Genomic DNA, 24,788 nt, shown 5'->3' with positions numbered 1-24,788 from the left:
ACTCTACACAAGAAAAAAACAGACACTGTGAGAATGGCTTTCTTGGAATCTTTAGCTAGCTAGGACTTGAATCCAGATCTTTTGATTTTAATGCTACTAGTTAGAATTTCTGGTAAATGCCTCACTGCATCGTGTTGCTTTCTGTCTTCAGTGCTTCTCATAACTTAAAATCTGGCCCCAGGCCCTTCCTTAATTACTGCTCTATCTTTCTGTCCACACACTCTGCTCCATCCACCTTTCCTAGCCACTTTCCCATGCTGTGCAGATACAGGGGTCTGCAGGGAAGTCACAGAACCGCACAGAAAGCTGCAGAGTGCTTTGGAAAATGAAGAAGAGTTTGGTGCGCATCAGGGCTTATTTGCTAACAGCAAAAGAATCAATTATTAAGTTGCAATCACAGTTTGCCATTTAGAATGAACTCAGAACCGATTCTTGGTGTTTCCTCTGGGTCTGTGTTGTAAGGAAAAACAAAGCAGCTAGGGAACTTGAGGGCAAGGGCAGCCAGGACCGTTCTCCAAGACCCCCGTTCGATGGAGAGATGGAGAGACCTCTTACAAAGCCGCTTGGGCTGGGGCTGCTATGCAGATCATAGCATTTAGCTGAAACTCCTACTCAAATCCTCCCTTCACTCAACTTTCCAAATTTCCCTCACTAAACCAAAGCCTAAGAGTCACTCCCAGAAAATCACTGATCTATGATAAACTCTTACAGCAAACCTGAAGCTGGCACATTTATTTTGATTAGATGAAAAAAAGGTATTTTTCAGTGTGTGAGGCAATCTGTACAAAACTTAAAATGTCTAATACAAACCTTGGCTATTTGCAAACACAACAGTTTCAAAAAATTCTGCTCCCTCTGACCTTGAAATGTTATTTTGCTACTGTAGACTATAATGCAAATTAAGGCATTTCTATTCTTATTTCAAAGTCTGCTGGATAAAATGAGCCTATGCTTTTCAAAGTCAATTGACAGCCTAATGGTGCACATTTAACTATACCTCAACACTTGTTCAGCTTATTTCATTATTATTTGACTAATTCATTTTAAAATTTATCAAGACAAATGTAAGTTTTCACTTTGCATAGCGTCTGGTCTCAAAAACAGATAATTCGCTCGTGCTTGTACAAAATAGGTCTAAAGAAGCAGCCCTGTGTATTTTTCTATAAAAGATCCCTAATCTTTTCAATGCGCTAACATTAACAGATATAACTGTGTAATTCCTTATTTTAAAAGTGGATCACTCACAAAAGAAATCACCATAAAACTCATACTTTTCAGCTTGCACTTGTTACACAATTACTCTGCAACACAGCCTGGGATGTTTCCTGGGGCTAAATGATATTGTGAGATTGCAAAATCTTGCAGACAAGAATCACAGTGATATCTCTACTTTTACGTAGTAAAGAAAAGAATAAATACATTGAAGGTGAAATCCCTCTTTAAAAAAAAAAGCCTTCTTCTGTTATATTTAACCCACTTTCACACAGTTTTTCTTAATTACAGTACAGCTGTCTGGTAAGGCACAACTGACCACTTCAATCATGAAAACAAACTGTACCCCACCATCTGAAGTTCTCGATTAAAAAGCGAATGTTTTTGTGAGCCCAGAGAAAACGGGTGCAGCTGCTCCATTTCATGAGGCAGGCACCTCTCCTCCATTGAGCTGTGAAGAATGGCTACGACTGTAAATTGTTCTTCCTGATCAGTTCCACAATAAAAACAAACCGCACTACTTTCAATTTTTCAAAGCCAATTTTTTTAAGCCTCCAGTACACTGGGAACAAGAGTTGTGTTCTTCTGATTCACGGCCTTTGATTCCTACATAAACGTCCCTGTATGCATGTAAAGACAGGTCCCCGCAGGATACTCACAGACTGTATACATTAATTTACCAGATGTACCACAAGATAGAGACGCCATCAGCCTACCTTTTAAAGCAAGATACTATTTAACAGCTTAAACTGCCTGTGACGAAAGGATGACTGCAAAGAACATACCATATATAGAGAGGCATTAGGTAGCGCATGAGAAAACTTCAGCACGCTCACAAAAAGTGCAACAAATGGTTTTGAACTTGTGTTTCAACGGCCTCTGTTAAAATCCAGAGTAAGAAATTAAGATCAAGGCACACATCTGCATTTTGCAACAGAAGCATATGAAATCTAATAAAGCTGAAGTGCTTGACACAATTTTCTTCAGAAACATTTCCATGTTCCCAAGTATATTGTATTGAAATACACACTTTGCAATTTTCAAATGTTAGAGCATACCTCCTCTATAGTTGTATGAATAGATAACTTATTTATTTACAAACATGAAGCACTGCAGTAAGATCATGCCTGCCCTACGCTTGTATGTATTATTTATTTACAAACTTGAAGTGCTGTACTAACATCTAATGCACAGTTTAAAGCTATACAGAGGAACAGACAGTTTCTAGGGGTGGGATAAAATTTATATAGAGAGAAGTTTTAAGAATTTTTTTTGCATGCCTCCAGCAGGTACTCTTGCACAGCTCCTGGGGCTCCACCTCCTTACGTGTGGGCCATGCGGATCCCAAGTGGACCGCGGCTAATGTGAGGCCAGGCTACGTTCTTAGTGACTGCGGATGAATTCTTTGATCGCTGTACACTCCTACCCCTCTGCCCTCAAGAACTATTTTTGTGGAAACATAAGTATATAATCTACTTTAGAACAGCTTTTTAATTCTAACTCATGACTTGAGTGCTGCTACGGCTCTTCCACGTGATCACCCACAGAAATAAAAAATAAAATGATCGGCTCTATGAGGCTGTACTTCAGTGGTAATACTGTTGGAGTGCAGCTAGGAATGGCTCCTCTTTCACAGGAGACAGCAATCAAAATCACCTAAACCAGCAAACAAGCTTCCAAAGAAAATAACACGGTGCGGCTGCCGCAGGACTGCACCTCAAACCACACTGGTCACCTAGCCTTTCCACCTGCTGGTACTTCACCTTCCAAACTGCCTCCTTTGCTACATGTACAGCGATTTCAAGCAAAGGGAATTCTCACCAAGCAATGACTCCTTGTTGTGAACCTAACAATAACGTAACACAATAGGGATTTGTGCAGCACATACAAACATGCCGGGTTTTGCTAGAATCAGGTGACACAATTATCCTTATCCTAAAGGAGCGCAAAAGAAAATTTTGTAGAAGGTCCTTTCGAGACCAGCCTGGGCTACACAGTGAGTTCAAGGCTAGCGTGGACTACCTAGCAAGACCCTGTCTCCAAAACACAAAAAAAGACAAAGACAAAGTACCAAAAACTGTACACACAGTGCCTTTCCGCATGGCCATGTACAGGCTCCTTCACAGGTTCCTCTTCCTATATATTTCCCAGGACTGTTCTTACTACGTCTTTAGGGAATGTTCTCCAAAACTATACAAATCGGGGTATACCAAGATGTATCTGACTGCCAAAGGTATTTCTCAAGAACATTTTCCTTGTGCTACATGGACTCTACACCCCATGTCCTCCCCGACCAAACGCTCACTTGATTAATTCCAACTGTACGTACCAAGAGCAACTCCGAAGTTCCAAAAGTGAACCTGTTATCTCCTCTGTGTAACATTCTGTTCTTTCTGTGTGTCCTCCTTCAATTCACAGGGCTTGCCACAGCTTTCTCCTTCTCCTTCCACTCACAGATCTCTTCGAAGTCTGGCCAAGTCTCCCGAGTGTCTTTCAAACTTGCCTCCGCCTCTCCGTCACCACCGCTTTCACCCACAGCCCTCCTCGCTGGTCTTTTCCCTCTCACCTCTGCCTGCCTTGACTCACACCTCAGCACACCCAGCCAAGTAAATATACGGGTCACCGACCTCACCCGAACAAGGAAAAGTGGAGAAACATCAGAAGTAAAGCTTGGTGCTGCACCTGTAACCCCAGTACTGGGGTGGAGGGCCTGGGGCAGGAGGACTGTGGCAAGTTGGGGGCCAGCGTGGGCTACATAGTGACACCATGTCCCTAAAAATAAAAACTAACGTTTTTAGGATGGAGACAATTTAAAAATGTTTATGAGTCGAAAGAGCCTGTGGTAAGAGAGAAGGAAGAGTAGGTCCCCGAACAGGAGTTACAGTTTGGATGTGGGATGTGCCCCAAAGGCTGAGGGGTTCGCGATGCAGCCATGTACAGAGAGGGGAATCCTGGACCGCGATTGGACCACGAGGCTCTGACCTCCCCCGGGGCTGACTGCATGCAAGGGTTCACAATGTGATGAGCGGAAGGCGATGGAAAGCCGGTGCAGAGACTGGCACCCACAGACGGCCTCTCTGCCGTTACTCTTCCTCATCACGTGGTCCAGCAGACTTCGGCCCCAGTTTGCAGGAGGAGTTTGGAACAGCCTGGAGATGCAGGCAGAGACGCTCTAGATGGTGTTGGGTAAGCTGACTTTAATGGGCAAACCTGGCGTGAGCTCGGAAAACCAGCACGACAGACAGGACCGGGGACAGGATGGTAAAGACTGCTCTTGAGATTTCAGGTGGGAACAAGGACTATGTTGGGAACCGGGCTAAAGGCCATTCATGTCACAGTCTGGCAAAGAACTTGTCCATGTACTGCCCAGGCTGTGCGACTGTGAGGCTGAGTTTCAAGGTGATGGTCTAATTAATTCTGGCAGAGGAAATTTCCAGGCAATGTCATATTCAGGTGATGGCATGGATATCACTGGCTGTTTTTAGCCAGATTTAGCACCAGAATTGGGAGCAAACCGCATAGCAGCAAGATTTGAAAAACTTGCAGAAAAGAAGCAGTGTTTACAATTGTAGCTAAGGAGAACGTGCTTGTGGAAAGGGGTTGATTAGCTCTATTAAAAAGTCAAGCTGGGCAAGGTGGTGCATGCCTATAATCCCAGCACTCAGAAGGCAGGGGCAGGAAGATTGTTGCGAGTTCGAGACCAGCCTGGGCTACAAAGTGAGCTCAAGGCCAGCCTGAATTGTATAGCAAGACCTTGTCTCAAAAAGACAAACAAAAACAAAAACAAAAATAAAAAACAGAAGTCAAGTACTTTGCACTTGAACATCCAGAAAGATGCCTTAAGGGCATCTCAAAAATTGGCCAGACCCACTCATACAAGTGCAAAATATTTTGAAAGCCTTTGAGAAGACAACTCTCCAGGCTGGGAGTCTCATTAGCAAGAGGTGGCCTAAGAGGCTGTTTCCCAAGGACTTGTTTCACAGTGCCAACCCACTCAGGCAGTAAGAGGGCACTGCAGCTGTGGTCCAAGTAGGCCCAGCTACTACTGAAGCAGGTAGCAGACCTTAGCATCATCCGTGTGATGCTGGTCTTGCCGGCATGGAGAATGAAAGCATTGTGGGGACACAGAGGTTTACATTCAGTTTAAAGGAAGGATGGGAGGCCAGGCCATGGGTAGCAGGGTCCCTGCATATAGACCTGAGAAGGTAATGCATAAAGCTGGAAGAGTGAAGCTACAAAAGAAACCCAGGAAGCTAAATTCCAGGAAAGCTCCAGGCAATGAGAGCCAGCCCAAAGGAGATACACCTTACACCCTGTGGGTTGCAGCCTGGAAGAGCACAGCAGTGGGGCTCCAGCAGACCTTTGGAGCTCACGCTTTGCCAGTACATGCCCTTGGCGCTGGACATGGAGCTGCAGGATTTAATACCCGCCCCTTGGAGTTTCTTGCTTTTAGGATTTGACAGAGACTCAAAGCTAAGAGTTGCTCTGAATCCCAGAAGAGATTCTGAACTCAAGACTGTTGAGCACGTCTGGCAGTTAAGACTGGGGGCTCTTGGAGGTGAACCGACAGTCATGAGATGGACACGAGCCGTTGTGGGTCGGGGGGACCTCGTAGTTTGGATCTGCGATGCCCCCAGAGGCTCATGTGGTAAGGGCTTGGTCCTCTGTGCATCTGTGTTTAGAGGCTGGGCTTGTAGGAAATGCATGGATCATGAGGGCTGTGACCTCATCAATGGCTTAATCCATTCACGGGTTCGCATGTGGTAGGCTATCGAGAGGTCAAGCGGACTAACATCAGGGCAGGGAGAACAGCCCTGTAGGAGAGGTCAGCTGTGAAAAAGATGGGGACCAGTTTCCCTCTGGGGCAGAAAGACAGACTCTAGGGACAGACAGTTAGATGTCTGGGTGTCGAAGGGACATAAGCTAGGGGAATGTGTGCCAGATAATGTTGGTTTCTCTGAAAAAAGGGTGGTAGATTATAACTCTGAAGTGAGGAGGTGTCTCGGTTACTTTTCTCTTGTTGCTGAGACAAAATGCCCAAAACTGAGGAAGGGAAGGTTTACTTAGCTCACAGTCTGTGGAGGTTTCAGTCCATACTCAGCTGGCTCCAAGGCAGAGTGGCACGTGGCAGACAGCAACAGTTCATGGTGGTAGAAAACAGCAAAAGCAACCAGAGCAAAAGGGAGGAGCAGCGGCAAGCAGCCTCTTTCCCTCCCTTACACTGTATGCAAACTCTCCACCCCAGGGTGGGTGTAGCACTCACACCCATAATCCCAGCATAGGACCACAGATCAGTCACGAACTCTAGAAGCCCGCTCCATGAGTGTATGAGGCTTCAGAGGACATCCAGACAAACCATAACAGAATGCGAGGAGGGCTGAATTCCTGAGAAAAGTGGTCCCAGTTTGGGACAATCATGATGGGTAACACAAAAAGCAACTGATGCGGAATATGCTTGGAATACTAAAAAAGACAAGAAAGTCATTCTCAGGGCTGAGTAAAGGCTGGAAATCATAAGTCTGTATCAGAGTCCATCAGCACAAGAGAGAGTCGGTTCCAAAGGAAAGCAGGAGAAAGGGGAGAATGACCGATGGGTTGCACATCACCAGCGCCTCTCCACACCTGCCTTTATCCATTCAGCGCAGTTTCACTTTCCCAGGGCCGGGGTAACTTAGTTCTTCCTCTTCTCCAGTCTGTATTCCAAGCACAATGAGTATGCCGTACCATTTCCAGAACACGCCACGCAGCAGTGCTCTGCCCTAGGACATGCAGCTTCCTCTGTACTTCCCTCCAGCCCTGCTGCCTTCCTGCACTCTGTAGGGAACACGCTGAAATAAATTTGATCAGCTTGGGTCTACATGCTACCAAGCCAATGAGCTGACGCAAAGTAGGTGCTCTATGTGAACTGACTGAGAAAGGGATTGATCAGACACCCTGCAGCAAAAACCTATCCTGTGAGTGAAGCAGTTTCTCACGTATGAAGAAGGTACCCTGTCCTCTCCCCACACATATGTAATAAGTACGGCCTTTTCTTCTTTCTTTTCTTCTTTCTGGTCCTAGAGACTGGACTCAGGGCCCCTCACACATGCCAGGCAAGCACTCCACCACTGAGTCACATCCCTGTATATTATTCCTGAAGTTCTTGTTTCTATAACTAACTCAATCTAAAACTTAAAATGTGGTCCTCTAACTAGCTCCATAACTTGAAAAAAGTAAACATGAACAGCGCCTGTTTTTGTGTTCTCTTAATGGAAGTCAAAGGCGCTGAGGCTCCCACATTAACAGAGAATTTATAGTTTTCGCTGAGGGTTCCTAGCTCTAGGACTACTGCCCTTACCCTGTTACCCTAACAGACAGACGAGTGTCCGGGACTTATTTTGATGGATTTGCCAACATCCCAAGTTACAGAGGCACAGTTACGCTTCTAAACAGATGAAGTAAAAAGGACATGTGGTCTTGATGTTTCTGCCGCTCCTTTCTTAATTCTAAGTTCAGAAATTCCCGATGAACAGTTTCCTCTAGCCATTCTGCCTCCTCCCTTTTAATCATCTCTATCCAGTACTGCGTTAGTCAATCATAATTCAATGAAATTCCCTGAAAAACTAATATGTGATGGACACGAGGGAAAATACAAAATGAATAAAATGAGAAGCTCATCGTCTGGGAAATGAGAAAAACATGTGTAATGCTATTAAACAGAACATGGTAATTGCTTTGATGCAGGTATAGACTTGTTCATTTGTTCAACAATTACAGAAGAACTAATATATACCTGGCATTTTTTTTTAAGTGTACAGAGGATTTAGCAATAAAAGAAATAGTAAAAAAAACTGTAATAAAAATATCATCAAGGAGGAATATAATTAATAAGCAAATGAGCAAACAAAATGAAGCAGACACATGAAAGGCAGCAAGTCCCCCAGACAGAGTCCTCAGGCTTTGCCAGGGACGGGCGCATCAGCTGGACCTAGAGGCCGAGCCCAGAGCTTGCGCAGAAGAGGCGGATGGCCCTGCAGCGCGGGCCGGAAGTCATAGACACCACCGATGTGTGAAAGAACTGGGCAAAGAAGCCGAAATACCTTCTGTTAACCCAGTCAGGAGAGAGAAAATCTCTCTTAAAACATGGGGTAGGCAAAACTTGTTCTCTACATGGAAAAGCTAAGGTACTTTTCTATCCAGTGTTTTCCAGTTACAGAAAAATAAGAATCAGTAGGCAATGAATTTGACTGCATTTTCACTTTAAATCTGATAAATCAGCAAGGGCAACAGAAATAAAGAAACAAAGCCAGGCATGGTGGCACACACCTGTAGTCCCAGCACTTGGGAGGCTGAGGCAGGAGAACCACTGCAAGTTCGACAGCAGCCTGGGCTACAAAGTGAGCTCAAGGCCAGCCTGAACTGCATAGTGAGACCCTATCTCAAAAGGACAGAAAAAAAAAAGAAAGAAAGAAAAAGGTAATAAACAAATTTAAAATTAGTTTAAAATATAGCTAAAATTGAAATAAATTAAAATTTAAAATTAAATTTTATAATTAAAAATATTAAAAATTTAGTTAAGAACTATATTAAATTAAAATATAGTTAAATTAAATTAAAAATAAACGTAAGAACCAAACAAATGAATTTCCAGGCTACTAGTTGCTCAAGTTACAGTTTTTTGTTGTTGTTGTTGTTAGTTTTTTTCTGGTACCAGGAATCGAACTCACGACCTTGCGCTTGCCAGGCAGGCGCTGCGCTGCTGAGCTAAACCCCCAGCCCCTCGAGTTACAGTTTTTAAAACACAATTCTAAGACAGAATAGTTACGAATAAGGGGAAAAAAATCATAATTGGAAAAATCAGCACATTCCCTTTCATATTGAGACTCAATATGTGTGTGACACAAATTAATGTTTACATATCCAAGACCAAGGAAGCATAAATTTAAATATGAAACAAAGCAGAGCACAGTGGCCAGGGGACAGATTGATGGGGATCTCACTTCAGCCTTGCCTGTGAGGAATGCTGGAACCCTGGGCAAGTTACTTGGTCTCCTTACTCATCCATCCATCTGTCTGTCTGTCTATCTATCTATCTATCTATCTATCTATCTATCATCTTTTTGGCGCTGGGGATAGAACCCAGGGTTTAGTGCACATTCAGCAAGCACTCAATCACTGAGCTATATTCCCAGCCCTGCAACTTCCTTCTATGTAATATGAAGGCATAATAATGGTAGCTATACTATCTACCTCAAGGACTCACTTTGAGGGTTAAACTAGTGAACACATGTAAAGGTCTTACCAATGGTGCTGGACCTCTAATGCCATGAGGAGGCAGTGGTTAGTACTGCTGGTATTACTGGAGCTGAGAGCAGTACTGGAGAATCCATATTAGCCCAAGGCACTCTTGAAAAAGTGTTGTTCAATTGTGTGACAATTCTGCTTTCAGTTATTAATACTAATAAATACGTCTTACAATGCAGATAGTTTAACCCTAATTTTGGCTAAGAGTTTAATTTTTTGGATTGTTTATTACACACAATAAATCCTGGCAATGAGTTCCGAAGCCACACAGTCATGCCATCTTTTTAGGGTAAAAGCATTTTTAAAAAATGAGACTTGAAACATCTGTCTATATTTCTCCAGGCTGGAGGTTCCATGAAAATAGAATAAGCAAAAATGTCTATAGAACCTACCAGAATATAAGCTCTCTTGGCAATACGCTTCTGTGAATGCAAGGGTTTCTGTCATGTTCACCAGTGTGTTACCAGTATCAGCACCTGTGCCTGGAACATGACAGGATCTTTTTAAAATAAATGAATAATATTATTTAAAATCAACTGGCTATATTTTACATAAGTGATTAAATGAACATTTGCAGAAAGAGACAGAGTCTTGCTATGCAGTTCAGGCTGGCCTTGATTAGCCCAGGCTGGCCTTGAACTTGCAACGACCCTCCTGCCTCAGCCTCCCGAGTGCTGGAATTACAGATGTGTGCCACCACACCCGGTTTATATGATTTTTAAAAAAGGAATAATACGTAAATTTTTAAAACAATCACACCTACGGGCTTTAAGTAAAGTGCTGAGTTTATCCTCAACATTAACCAACTCACAATATGAGAAGGGAAAAATTTAAGCATCTTGAGGAACAGTTGACTGCCCAGAAATGGTTATATTTCAGTTAAAGCAGCACCTGCACCATTTAGAAGAATAACTAACAAAAGGCAGTTGTGAATGTCTAAATTATAAGGCTCTGGGGTTCTTTTATTCTGAGACTAACAGCAAGTGCTTTCTGGTCTTGCAGCTGCTACACTATTTCTAAACTACCTGAAGGCCTATTTCATTCACAACAAAGTTTGAAACCTGAGGTAATATCAGTTTATTAATCACACAGACTTTAATGTTAAACAGTAAAAGTTTTACTTTCCAATATAAATTGTTGGCCTGCAGGTATAAATAACAAATAGAATGCCACTGGGCATGCCTGGGATAAGCAATACTTTGCAGTAAAACACGTTTTGAAAATTGTTTGAATTAACTACATATGCACCCTGGGTGAAGAACAGACCAGTGAGTTTTGCCACTAGGTTTGAGTTCTAACTGCCGCATTTGAATTCTAATGTAAAAGTCTGTATAGGCACATTTCAGTTGCGGGGACACAATATCCAACACCCACAACTTAAAGGAGGACAAATTTGTTTTGGCTCATGGGTTTACTCCATGGTCAGCCGGCGCCAAGGCAGAAAGGCATGGCAAAAGCGTGCAGCCAGGAGACAGACGGAAGAGGGAAGGGCAGGGAGGGAGACGACCCTCCAACAGCGCACTCCACACAACCTCTTCTGAGAGGGCCCATCCCTGAAAAGCACAGCCAACTATGAGCTCATCGAAGACCAATCCACTGAGGAGCAAGCGTTCCAGGTCCCAGTCACCTTCCAAAAGTCCACCCCTGGACACACAGGGCACTGGGGGACCCTATGGATCTGTACCATAACAGAGTCTATGGCCAGAAGGCCAACTCTGACTAAAATGATTATTCCACTACTAAAAAGGAGGAAGTCATAATTTCTAAAGTTTTGGGTGGGATTCTATTTTAAAAGCTTCAGTATGTATGTGCTCATTAAATAAGTCTGTAAGAATCCAAACTTGCCCTGTACCCACCAGCCCTCTCCTCTCTTTATCAAACCCACCATTCCTCAGCAAATCTGTAGTCATTTGTGCTAACCTCTGTTCCCCCGAAGAGTCTCCCGTGTTCCGCAGCACTCTGCCATCCTCACCAAATTCTCGCCCGCGCATCTGTGAGATTAAACACCCTCAGTATGCGCCAACTCTTGACTTCCACTTTATCAGTGCTTTCATGGTCTATCTTCTCAGCTCACCGAAAGCCATGTCGCCAGAGCCCTTATCTGTCTTGCTCACCATGCTGTGCCCCCAGGCCCTAGCACAGTGCCTCACAGGGGTGGAGTTCAGTGAGCATTTATTAAATGTATTTTTAAATATTTGTAAGGCCAAAGGCAACACCTCATTCATAATCCTGAGTGTAAGAATAACAGGACAAAGAGCTGGAACAGAAGAAATGACAAAGCGGCCAACAAGTTAAATAATCCATGACCCAAACAGTTTCCAATTTTAGAAGGCAAATTTTAGGGATTTAGTATTACTACTGTATGGACCTTAAATATCCTCCGACACCGCAGGTGTTTAGGTTTTAGTTCACAATGCAACAACATTCAGAGGTAGGGCATTTGAGGAGAGACTGGATCCCAAAGACTCTGACCTCACCAATGCATTACTACACTGATGGGATCATAACCAAAGAGGGTGGGGGAAGCAGGTCACCGGGGAACCTGTCCTGCAAGGCTGTATCTTGTCCCCGGCCCTTTCCTTTCTCTCCTTGCTTGCTGGTGGCCATGAAACAAGCAGCTTCCTCCAGCACGCTCTCCTCTGCTGTGACTGGTGTTCTGCCTCACCTGAGACCCACAGCAACATGGTCAAGGGACTGCAACCTCACAAACCGTGAGCCAGAATAAGTCGTTCCTCCTTCAGGTTGGTTCTGTCGGGTATTTTGTCACAGGAACAGAAAGCTGACTCACACAATTACTAAGCTACAAAAATTATGGTCAGGGATATAGCTCAGTGGCATAAGCACCCGCCTGGCAAGCACGAAGTCCTGAGTTCGATTCCAGGTACCAAAAAAAAAAATTATGAAATATGTGTAATATCATTAATTTCCTTTTCACAAGATTTTCAATAAGAAAAAATAAATTTAGTCTAAATTAGAGCTTTTTGTAAGTTATTAACAATATCTGAGACAATGGCATGATTGTATTAAATATTATTGTTATAATTAAGTGCTGGAATACTACAGAAACAAAAGAAATATTTTTGAGAGAAATATTCCATGACTGGATTAGGAAATTGGCTAGAGGAGGAAAAGACAGGTACACAACAAAGTGGAAAGTGGTAGGAGTCAAGATACGTGTAACAGTTTAAAAAATTGAGGGTTTTGATCACTGAAAATGTTCTGCTCACTGGCATAATGGAAAGCTGTGTTTTGTTGGATTTCTGAAGGGAACACTAGGGACAGGGTTTCAATGATTTAAGTATAAGAAGCTAAAACATCAGATCTATCTGTTCTTAAAAACAAGATATTAATAATTAGAGCAGTAAGCAGTGACAGCTGCAGTGCAAATACTATCGGCGCTAAAACTGGATGGCAGGTATATAAAGGGAAGGAAGTACTTTCAAAAGAAACAGCAGGCCAGTAGTAGAGATAAGAGGTAAAGCAGTCAAGGAAATCCTAGAAGCCTAGATCAAAAAGGGTGCTAAGAGAAAGGCCAGGGTGCTCTGGCAAAGACATCTGAATGGTTCCTGGGTATGTTCACAGAAGTGCAGCTTATAAACAATGCGGCACCGTATCAATCTGACCAGGGTAGGCCACAGTAGAAACATGACCTTATTGTTAAAACGTGCTGCTTCCAATCAGTCCCGGCACTGTGACCTAAAGGGCTTCTTCAGGAAGTCCGAGCTTACTTCAAGTAATCAGGCTCATAACTGCCTGAAGATGCTCTTTCACCATCGGATAATTGGCCTAGATCCTGAGAACTGCCTATGAGAGAGTTCACGTCGCTCCCATCCTCCGTGGTCCTCAGCTTACAAACGTGTCTTCCAGCAAATTGCTTCCACTTGCTATACAACTTCATGTTGTTTCATTTCTTAAAATCTTTTTCATTACAACACTTTTACCTGTTTTAAGCACTGTAATTTTTTCCTTCCTCCCACTCTTTCTCCCTCCTTCCTGGCCTCCCTTCTTTTCACACGCGCTGGGGATCAACTCAGGGCCTTATGCATATTATACATGGTGCTGCACTACTGAGCTATACCCTATCCCTAAGGACTGTCATTTCTGTTCCTCAAATTGCTAAATATTGACAGCTGAAGGTTTGGAAGTACGGGGGCGAGTATAAGAAAGGGCGGTCTCAGTACTGAGACTCTCTGAGAGACTTCTGCATGTCTGTTTTCATGAGTGTGCAAGATGACGCCCCCAACGGCAGTGCTCCCCATGACTGCCGTATCCCACTGCAGCCTCACGCCTACTTGGCGGTCTGATATTATTACCTTGGCTCCCTTTCAGCATTACTAAGCTCATTCTCCAGCGGAATATCTATTTCAGATTGTTTGCTCTTAGAGGTATTGGCTTGCATCTACTTAGGTTAAAGCTCGCTATTTCTCGGATACTTCTGAACCTTGTTAGGTTTTTATGACACTTTTCTTGTTTCACTATTTGAGACGATTCTCAGTTTACTGTAATGTGTAAAACTAGATGACACACCTCATTTCTAATTTTAGATTTTAATGAAAATGCAAAGGAAGACCAGGTGATGTAAAGAAAAGAAGCTATATTTCATTTTAGTAAAAAATGACTTTTTTCCAGTAAAGTTACACATTACTGACCTGTACATCAGTAAACTTGAGTTACTTATACAAATTATCACTCTAGTAACCTTGTGACTGGCTTTCAATAAAAATTAGCATATTTTTTTCAGCAGCATTTACTTTTACATAATATATATACTCCACTCAACTTCATTCATTCATTTTTTGGGATTAAGTTAATATAGAAGTAATGATTATTGAAAAGAAACAAGAGTAGAATTTTATTTTATTTATTTATTTATTTATTTTAAGAGTAGAATTTTAATTTAAATTTCAGCTCTTGGGCCAGGGACACAGCTCCTGCCTGGCAAGTGCAAGGTCCTGAGTTTAATTCTCAGCACCAAAAATAAATAAATAAATAAAAAATATTTCAGATCTTAAATGTATTTCAACTTAAAAAATTCAAATGTCTTTGATTCTCAAAAACTGTAGAATAAAGTCATTGGTTTTAATTGAATGAAAGGCACTTTAACTAAATATCAGTGATTCAAAGTCAATATTTTAAATATTACCTACTTGTACTTACGAGAATTATATACATTTTTTCCTGCTGGCCTGTTTGTAATTGTTGTTTCTTATGCTCAAAACATTTTAAAATATAATTTAGCCAGAGAATTTCAGGGTATTTATTTCCTTAACACTGGGTTTACATAAATATAAAACTTCTATTTTATATCCTTGTGCACTTAGCATCACTCCGTTGATAGTGCCAGCTTAAAAGCATTTTAAAAATCAAATCCACTAAAATGTGTTCCCTTCAGTGAATTTCACATTGCATTCTGTTCAATTTTCACGTTGCTTTTGACTCAAGAAAACTTGAAGAAAACACATTCTAACCCAACCCAGGCAAGTTAAGAGTTAAACATGTGCAGTTCAGGGAAAAAAGAAAAAAACACAGCCAGCCCATGTATGTGGCTCTGTCTACAGAGCTGTTTACACAGGGAATCCTGGGTCTGTCTGTACTATATTACGACTCTTGTCATCGCCTGCCCTGGAGCAGTTACACATGTGCTCACTTCTCCCACCAAGCAAGTCTCTCCTGAAAGGCAGAAGCAAACTGAAACCTTTGTATCTTCCTGCGGCCTCCCACGGCACTTTGCACAAAGCCGCCACACAATCGATGCTTGTCAGATTATCAGAGGAGAAGGTTCTTGAGTTTGCCGGGGTACACAAGGCCCATGAAAAACGAAAGGAAAGGCAACTTACATAAATGAGTGATGCTTGCAAAAACGCCAGCAAGTAACCTCAGGTGAAAATATTTCAATGTAATGTGACCTAACCAGTCACTAATGTACTTGAACGAGATTCAAAATACAAATGTTGTTGAGAAAGTCCCTTTTCTTTCTGCCCCAAGTTAAAAGCTGAGAACACCTCATTATGTTGAAAGTATTTTCTGAATGAGACGCACCCACAGGACACAGCCAAAGTAAACAATTTATTCTTCTGGCGTGGCCACTGCAGAACAATGATGAACAGATCAACAGTACGGGAATTCTCCAATAAAGAGGCACTCATTGTGTAGGAAATACCTTCTGAAACAAGGAATTCTATTCAGGATCCTTTTCTACATTCTCAACTCTGGCACACCCTGAAGTCGCTAGCTGCCTACCACTCAGTCTGCCGCAAAACCTGAACCTGCTCTTTCAACGGCAACACAATGGGAGTCAATGTATACTTACTGAGCACCTAAAGCATGAAACAAATAAAACAAACGAAGAAAGATACTAAGAATGGAGACCTGAGGGAAACCGGACCACAAACGGATCAAGAAGCAATGTTCACAGAAGGAAAAGATACTAGGGCAGATGGAACACAGAAAGAGGATGGGTCACCATTATCAGATGTCACACAGGGCAGAAAGCTGAGATTCTACAAGGAAAGAGATTACTGAGTAAATGCAAACCACTGGGGTGAATAAGCAGAACGGCACTTCTCGAAAGTTCTATGTTTGAATGATTCTGCTTTGTGAGCCTATAGCCTAAAAATAGGTTCCAGTTCTTTTCATGTTCCTACTAGCTTCCTTACCATCCGGAATTGCAGTTTCTTCCTTTTCCCTTCAACAATAAATGTAATCAGCTGTCAAGTTCTGTCACTCCACCTGTATAATTAGGGTTAACGCTGAGGCAGAACAAACACTGCATCGGGTGCTCCATAGATGTGGATACAGTATTTATTTTAACAATTTTCCAGCAGATGGCAGTCAAGTGTCTTATCCTAATAAAATATAAATATTACAACAATTTTCTAACAGCTGGAAACACAATGTCACAAAGAGGTCCCTTGTTAAACGCATACAATGCCCTGAGTGGCTGTGTAGTGGCCCTGCCTACGGTGTTTTCCATCTATTTTCTAGCCTTCATTCTAGCTGCAGCATTACAAACCAGAACCACATAGCATCTTCCAACAGCTTCCAAAGTGGTCCCTTGATTTCTGCACATTTCCATCTACCCATAAACACCTGAAAAAAAAATTCCTGAAGAAGAGCTCCATTATTATAAATTCTCTTCGCAAAAAAGCTTCGTGGCTCTATGTTGTACATTTTCAACCTCACATTTAAGGCCCTTCATACTATGTCTTTAACCTTCTCTTTTATTTGTTTGGGGGTTTTTTGGCACCAGGAATCGAACTTGGGACCATGCGCTTGCCAGGCAGGTGCTTGTGCCACTGAGCTATCTCCCTCGCCCGTAACCTTCTCTTTTAAGCTAGTGTTTTATTATTCCCCATGCATGTCCTACCCAAATCTAAATTACTCTCTGTCTTACACATGTCCTGTCATTCTCTACCTTGCTATCTTTATTCATGTCATTTCATCTGCTGAGAATTCTTGCCAATCTTCCTACCGGAAGCTCCAAATTACCTTCAGTAGCATACTCTAGGGTGAGGTTTTAGATGACTGGATAACGTCACCTGCAATCATCTAAGCCGCCCTACTTGGCTATGTTCGGTGTTACAATTCATTATTTGAAACTCACAACTTTATTTTTTTTATACTTCACAGTGTGTGGGTGGGAAATTCAGGCAGAGCTGAGTGCTTTTGCCCTGTGTGGAGAGGCCGGAGGCTGCTCTGAGGTACTGGTATTCACCCAACAGACAGACGCGTCTGGGGGGCTAAGACAAATTCACTCAAATGGGTGGAGCAGCTAGAAGGCTGGGCTCAGCTAGGACGTCAACAGATGGTCTCCACACACGGCCGCTATGGCGTGATGGCCTCGAGCTGGCTGGACTTCTTAAATGGCGGCTCTGTGTTCCAAGAGGGAGCGTTCCAGGGAGCAGGGCAGCAGCTGTGTGGACAACTCTAGCTGGCCCTTGTAAGCTACGGTCTTGGCCGCACTCTACTGGCTGATACAGTCACAGCTGATCCAGATTCAAGAGGAGGGGACATAGAGACCACTCTTTAATGGGGGCGTATCCAACACTATGCGCTCATGTTTTAACACTGGATAACTGGGGATGCAAAAAGTAGAAGGCGGGTAGTAGGGGAGACTTTTACCCAGAAAGGTCTAAGCCACTTACTGACTGTTCCCCAAATATGGCACTGACCTTATACTTTTTCTCTCCCATACCTTTGTTCAATCTGTAAAACTCTGCTAGAAAGCCTCCCATGCCTCTGTCTGCCCCACAAGAATGTCTGACTGTCGTAGACCTTTAGGACCTCCAGTCTTTAGGCGCAGCTTGAGTTCCCCTTCCTCTCAGAATCCTATTCAAGTCCGTCCAGTCAAGTTTCAAGTTGTAATGCTCCAGATTCCCTAATAATTTTTCTTCATTAGAACACTTTTCCTATTCATCATCTTACTCATTAGGTTCTCAATTATGTAAGAACCAAAAGAGAAAGGCAAAGAGACCAACAGAACTCCGACAGCCTGTGACCTTGTGAATTCTCTCTCAAGCTTAAAGGGGACACAAAATGTCTGATGTGACTAGAACTCTTGTGCAGGAAATGGAGGAAGTGAGTGCTGTGTCTCGGCTGATATCAGATGAAGCTGACCCAGCCACACAGACACGCTTTAATGATGTGTATATTACGTTTATTCTAAATTATTAGCATTGGTAATCATGACAGATTCCAGAAAAGATAAAATTGGAGGAATGAGGCTTAAGTGTCTTGTGTCACCCTTAACCAACATTTCCAATGTTGTACATATTTATGTCCTTAAAAAAGTTCAAAATGGACCTTCTCCTTGTAAGAGTTCAATCTGTATCTTGCATAAATACTGATGAGACACACTTATACAACCATGAAGTTATAATGATAATAAAATTCAGTAAGTCAAACCACGTAGTTTAAGTAGCCAGATAAAAACTGCCATTTTGAGCTAGAAAAAAAATCAAGTTCAATCTTTCAGTAACAAAACATCTGGCGCCCGCAGAAAGTAGCGAGCCCCTTCCATTCATTTCCTGTATCAAAACAAACAAACCAAAACAAAATCGAAGCTATGAATACCTGTCAAGCAAGAAATGCACAGAAATATCTGTGGCAGTACTGCCTGTAATAGGGCTGGAGCAGAGAGAAAGAAAATGCCATAGAAGAGATAAATAAATGTAATATATTCCCACAAATAAATACTCCAGCAGTAATAATGAATGAACTCAAGCTACAAATATTAACACAGGTGAATTTGAAAAATACAGTAGTGAATAAAGAAATCACAGCAGAAAACAAAAAGATGTCAGCATAGGTGAAGTTTTAGAACCAGCAAAACAATAGTGTGTAGTAGCTTGGGACTACCCACAGATTTACAAATGTAAGCAAAGAGTACTCCAGCAAGCACCTCCTTCTACAAGGGCAAAAGGGATACACGGGCAGCTTCCAGCGTGTAACAGTTCATGTTGGTGGTTAGCTTGACTGGACTGAGAAGTTCCTAGGAATCTAGGCACAATTCTAAATATATGTGTGAGGGGATTCCGAGGTGATGGGAGAGGTCTGTCCTGAATGTGGTCCACAGCACCCCCTCCCGGGATGGGATGGGGCAAAGGCAGGAGGAGAAAGCCGTCTGCTGCTTTGTTTCTCAACTGCCACGAAGTGAGCTGGTTTCCTCCCCAACCCTTCTGCTGATTCTTCTGCCCTAAAAGCCTAATGAAGCCAATGACGCACTGAAACCTCTGGAACTGCGACTCCAGATAAAGCTTGGCTGCTTTAGGCTGTTTCCCCAGGTACTCTGTCACGCGATGGAATGGCTTAGCATCTTGCCTTTCCCTTAGTGATCATTTAGTGTGACCATCACACATGGAGCCACCCGTAATGTCTGGTCTGAAGCTACGTGGTAGGCAAGGTGAACGCTCATTGTATTATACTTTATTAACTTTTGTAATGTTTAATTAATATAAAATAAAATTTCTAGACAAAAACTGTAGGAACAGCATCTATATTGTTTTCTTGTGGATATCTGCTATAAAGACTCAGCACAAACAGAGGGAAGTAAATATTTGGCATTCTGTGTGGAGAATGGTTTGAGACCACAAAGATGGGCTAAACAAAAGCAAAGAAGCCTAGGGTTCTCAAAAGAAGATTTTTTAAAAACCCACCTAAACAAACACAATTTCAAAATTTTTAAGTAAGTCAGAACCCAGACACTTCCCTAAACTTCTGTTTCTATTTTAGGGTGCTTTTTGACCTACTCTAGGTAGACCTCAGCCGGGGCATAGCCTCCGGAATGCTGGCGGCATGGGACCAGCACCAGAACTAAGACACAGTGAGCACGTACTCTGGGCCGGGCGTTGATAGCTGCACGCTTTATCTCCATTCTTTACATTCTCCATTCAATCTATGGAGCGTATCTCCAAGGTGAGAACAGCATCACACGTGTGCATTTCAGAGAGGCTACTCAGCTAGCAAGTGGGGAAGCCTGGACCCGGTCAGACACATGATCAGTGTCATCTGCCTGTCTATACAAGTGAGAGCTGCCAGTATCTGTAAATGAGTTCTTCCAGAAAAGGTACCTCCTTTACATCTGGCTCTAAAACTTGTTTAATTAGTTTAAAGCATCTTTCTCTCGGTAATTCAAATATTTTCCCTCTGAAGTACAACAAGAAAAGCTTGACTCCATGGGTGACTGTCTTCCAAAACCACCTGTACTATGTTCACGTGGTTGCCAAGCTTTAAAACTGAATACAAATAATAACAGAAGCAATTCCAGGGGAATCTGACTTTCGAGGGAGACCATTAGATGGAAACATTCTTTAAAAATGAAAAAGGAACACCATCTGGAATAATTTTATTTGCTCACATTTGAGGAACTCAGAGCGCAGCAGTGTCAAAATAAAGGAGCAGGGAGGGTCCTGAAACTCAAAAACCTCCAGGTCTCAAAATCCAAGGTGACCCTTCAATGCATAACGTGACTGATGGTTGCTTATGAACAAATGTGCTCTCCCGATTTTTCCCCTTTTACTAATCACTAACACATCTACATCTCCTTCCTGCCTCCCTCCCTTCCTTATTTCTCCTTCTTCCCTCCCTCCCGCCTACCTTTCTTTTTCTTTCTCTTCTGCCTCCCATCCTTTCCTTCCCTTCCCTCCTCCCTCATCTCTCTTTTTCCCTTCTTCCCTCCCTTCTTTTCTTTTTCTGTCTTCCAGGGCCATTCTACCACTAAGCTACAACCTTGGCCCTTTTTATTTATTTATTTTTATTTGGAGGTCGGGTCTCATTAGGCTTCCCAGGTGGAACTCAAACTTGGCATCCTCCTGCCTCAGCCTCCCATAGTGCACACTGGGATTACAAGCTCGTGCCACCATGCCCAGCAACATCATTCCTTCATAAAAGTAGTAACTAATCTCATACAGAAAGGCAAAATCTCACTCATTTAAAATAATATAAAGCCTAAAGCATATTAATTCACCACAAAACATATCAACACACATGTATTCCATCAAACTGATCCCTTGCTCTGGAATAAGCAGGTGTAACATGGGATGGCGGTATCTAGGGATCTCAGGAAAACTCTCAACATCATCAAATCCAGAGGCTCACAGCAGAATCACCTGGAAACTTTAAGGAATTCTAAGCACACTGTAAGTCTAAATGTGATTAGTAAAATAGCAGAAGTGTCTAGAGGATTGCAAATGGAAATATTCTCCTGACACTGGAGCAGGCAAAGAGTATTTGCATGAGACCCAGAAAGTGCCAACCAGAAGGAGAAAAGACTTAATTTTAATTTAATATTTAAAAATATTTATCAAAAGACAGCCTGGTAGAGCGAGAAGGCACTGACTGCACAGTGTAGGGGACAACGGGGACAGCGCTACGTCAGGGAACAGTGGCTTGGCTTGGAGCTGCTGAAGGTGGAGCCTAGACACAAGGTGGACAGAAACACAAGGGAAAAGATACCAGGCTGCTGTTAGCGCCTTAAGGCAGGGCACGCCTGAAGTCAGCTCAAGCCAAAGACTGTTTGGCTGTATGAGCCAGTTCAGCCAAGAGAAGTTACATTTTCTGTCAGTTTCCTCATCAGTAATCTCAAAGGATACTCAGTTCAGACTCACTTCAATTCTCTACTTCTCTGACAAGCTTCCTAATTTTCAGTCACTCTACTAGGCTAAACACAAGCCCTCATTTCTGGTTTCACTCATCTCCATCTAAAAGTCACAGTAACTCCAAACTGGAGTCGTTTCTTGCCTGGCCTCACACACAAAAGGCTACCTTTCCACCTCCCAGGAACTGTCTTCCCCCTGTGAGGTCCTTCCCAGGCTCACTTCCGTTTAATGTGTCCTGTTTCTCTGCCGCCACTCCGTTTTCCTTTCTTCCTGCTTAACCCTCCTTGATTTTCTTAGTCTTCCGATCCCAGGACACAAACCCTCAGTTCATCTATTAATCCATCACATTTATTCAGAGGTGAATTTGTGCCCATTCACATACATATAACTATCACCAAATAATACAGGGCCTCTAAAACTCCACATTACTAAATTATAACTAACTAACTAATTAATTAATTAATTGTCTTTTTGAGACAGGATCTCACTATGCAGTTCAAGCTGGCCTTGAGCTCACTTTGTAGCCCAGGCTAGTCTTGAACTCCCAATGATCCTCCTGTCTCAGCCTCCTGAGTGCTGGGGTTACAGGTATGCACCACCATGACCAACCTTCAAATTTTAATTTAAATAGATTGAAGAAGTTTGCCATTACACATACACATACTTAGCCAACACATTTGTAGTTATCATTGTTCAAATTTTTAAAAGAATTTCCTATCTTATACTACTCCAATTTTTAAAAAAAATCTTAAATTGTTCTGCAAAATTCTACTTTTAATATGGTGGGGAACCATTTTGGACTAGGTTTGCAATGCCAAGGTGTTTCCCCAGCCTGGCACAGACTCGACTACAGTGAGAGGTGCAGGGAGGAGGAAAAAAATTTTCTCCTTTTTGCACACTGATTAAAAAAAGGGACACTAGATGTGAAAGGAAAAACTGAGACTGTGAATTCTGAAATTGAACCTAGCAATAAAGAAGCAGTAAGTTCTTACAAAACACTTAACTTTACCACTGATATTTCTGGGCATTTTTCAAAACAAGGAATACCACTACCTCATCCCCACATTATGAATAAATAGATGTCTACCATAACCTTAAGTGAACAAAATACCAGTAAGCAAACAGAATATGTCAGGCCTCAAGTGTACACTAAAGACTCAGGATTTAACTCTGAGGTAGATGTGAAGCTACTATGGAGTTTTGAAAACAGAAGTGACATGACCTTATTTATACTTTAAAAAAAAATATTTAAGCAGCTGTGTAAAAAAACCGTACAAAGAGAACAGAATATTATGCAGCTAATTAATGAATGAGATAAATCACAATTGCTATGGAAATACATGCAAGTCCCGAAGCTAAGTTAAAAAGCTAATATGCAGTACAGTACATGCACAGTATGATCCTGTTTGTGGAAAAAAATACACACACACACACACACACACACACACACACACACGCAGTTACTGTTGTGTCTAGATGTCTCCTCAGCGCCCCCTACAGTCAGAAGTGGGGCTTTTCAGAGGTGGCTGGAACCAGTGTGTGTGATGCTGGGATCAAGAGTGTAATGCTGAGAGTGACTCATGGTGCAGCACTAGGATTAAGGCTCCTCCACCCTTGATGCGAGTGCTACCTGCCCTAAGGATAGGTAGCCTGGACAGGGACAGAGACCCTGCTTGTCGCTGCTCACTTGCTGCTTGCTTCCTCACTGCTTGGTTGCTCTGCTGCTTTCCTGCCTTCTGCCTGCCATGGACTGTTTCTCCTCTGCCATGCTCCCGGCCTGGGAACCTGCTCTACAAACTGTGAGCTAAATAAAACTTTCCTCCTTGAACTCTGGGTATTGGATATTTTGTCTCAGCAACAAGAAAAAAGTAACTAAGATAGGTGCGCACGCACACACACACACACATGCACACACACACATACTACAGTGCTGTTCTCTGGATTTCATGAAATTTATAGCTAAAAAAGTAAATTCACATATGTAAGTTATTTTAAATACTTAACATTTTTTATTAAAAACAATATTTCTTTTAAATTTTAATGAATTAAAGTTAAATGTTAATGAAATTAAAATTAAATTTTAATGAAATTAAATAAAGTTTAAAATTCAGTACCTTAGTCCTGTTTCAAGTGTTGTATGGCCTTGTATGACTGGTGGCCATCGTACTGACCAAGCAGACCGAAACAACTGCAGACAATGTGTTAGAAGGGTTATTTTCTTCTGGGGCTTAGAAATGAGGGTGGGGTCTTTTTGTGTGAATGCCTTCTGGAATACGTATGTATGCCATTAAAAAACATTAATTACAAACCAGAGTGGATCTAGGTTGTAAGGGGTCTGAAGCTTATGTAGCCTTTAAAGAAAAAGAACACAAAATTATAAATATAAAATTATATGAGAAATGTAGGTTAACCATGAGAAAAACGTGTATCCACATGCAATATAAAATGTGAAGCAATCAAAGAAGTTATAAGAAAAAAAAAATGGGCGTTCTTACTAACTTTGCTAGTTTTACTATTTTCCATCTAGTTCTGTAAACTACAAACTGCTAAAGACAGTTAGTTCACGTTTAAAAAGCACAAATACACATTTCTAAGTCAAATAAATTTGTATCTCATTAATGCCATAGCTGTCTCAGTTGTGAGGAAGTCAAATATTTGATAGGCAGCTTGATCTGATGGAGTCTCATGTGTGTGGACTGGTCCTGAGCCAGACTGTCTCAAGTAAATCCTCTAATTTCCTAGAACCTCAGTTTCCAGATTTGGGTGAACAGTTACAATGCTATCTGCATTTCTTAAGATAATTCCTAAAATTATATAATTTCATAAAATTATATTATATATAAAATGCTATCTGAATTTCTAAAGATATTTCCTAAAAGAGCTAGTATGTAGTCAGGCTTTTAATAAATATTTAATAAATAGCAGTTATTTAAACTGTAATTAGCCATTTTATTCTATTAATATAATATATTATAGACCACTGCCCCTCACCCTTCTAACAGTATACTAAAGAAAATGTATATTTCCTAATCACCTTTGTTACGATTGTCAAACATAACCAAGTATGGCGGCAACACATCTGTAATCCTAGCACCCTGGAAGGCTGAGGCAGGAGGATTACAAGTTTGAGCCAGCCTGGCAACTTAGCAAGACTATGTCTCAAAATAAATAAATAAAATAAAATAAAATAAAATAAAA

The 24,788-nt window shown here is 41.9% G+C and overlaps 1 protein-coding gene across 6 annotated transcripts in view; it reads right to left on the bottom strand.

Annotated features, from left to right (window-relative positions):
* Positions 1-24,788, bottom strand: part of Umad1 (UBAP1-MVB12-associated (UMA) domain containing 1) — a 209,919-nt gene that overhangs the window by 90,093 nt on the left and 95,038 nt on the right. For 5 of the 6 annotated variants that reach the window (XR_001234674.1, XM_013516062.1, XM_013516063.1 and 2 more), the window contains exon 3: positions 9,888-9,977. The exons of the other annotated variant lie outside the window; for it this stretch is intronic. Coding sequence is in view for 4 of the 5 variants with exons in the window: in XM_013516062.1 (XP_013371516.1) it covers positions 9,888-9,977 (90 nt within the window). In the remaining variant the exon portion in view is untranslated. The remainder of the gene's footprint in view (positions 1-9,887; positions 9,978-24,788) is intronic. 6 annotated transcript variants of the gene reach the window in all.

This window comes from Chinchilla lanigera, unplaced genomic scaffold, assembly GCF_000276665.1.
Source record: "Chinchilla lanigera isolate Chin_1 unplaced genomic scaffold, ChiLan1.0 scaffold00031, whole genome shotgun sequence".
Classification (NCBI taxonomy): Eukaryota; Metazoa; Chordata; class Mammalia; order Rodentia; family Chinchillidae; genus Chinchilla; species Chinchilla lanigera.
The sequence above is the reverse complement of the archived record's forward strand: the minus strand, read 5'-3'. Positions and strand labels throughout refer to the sequence as shown.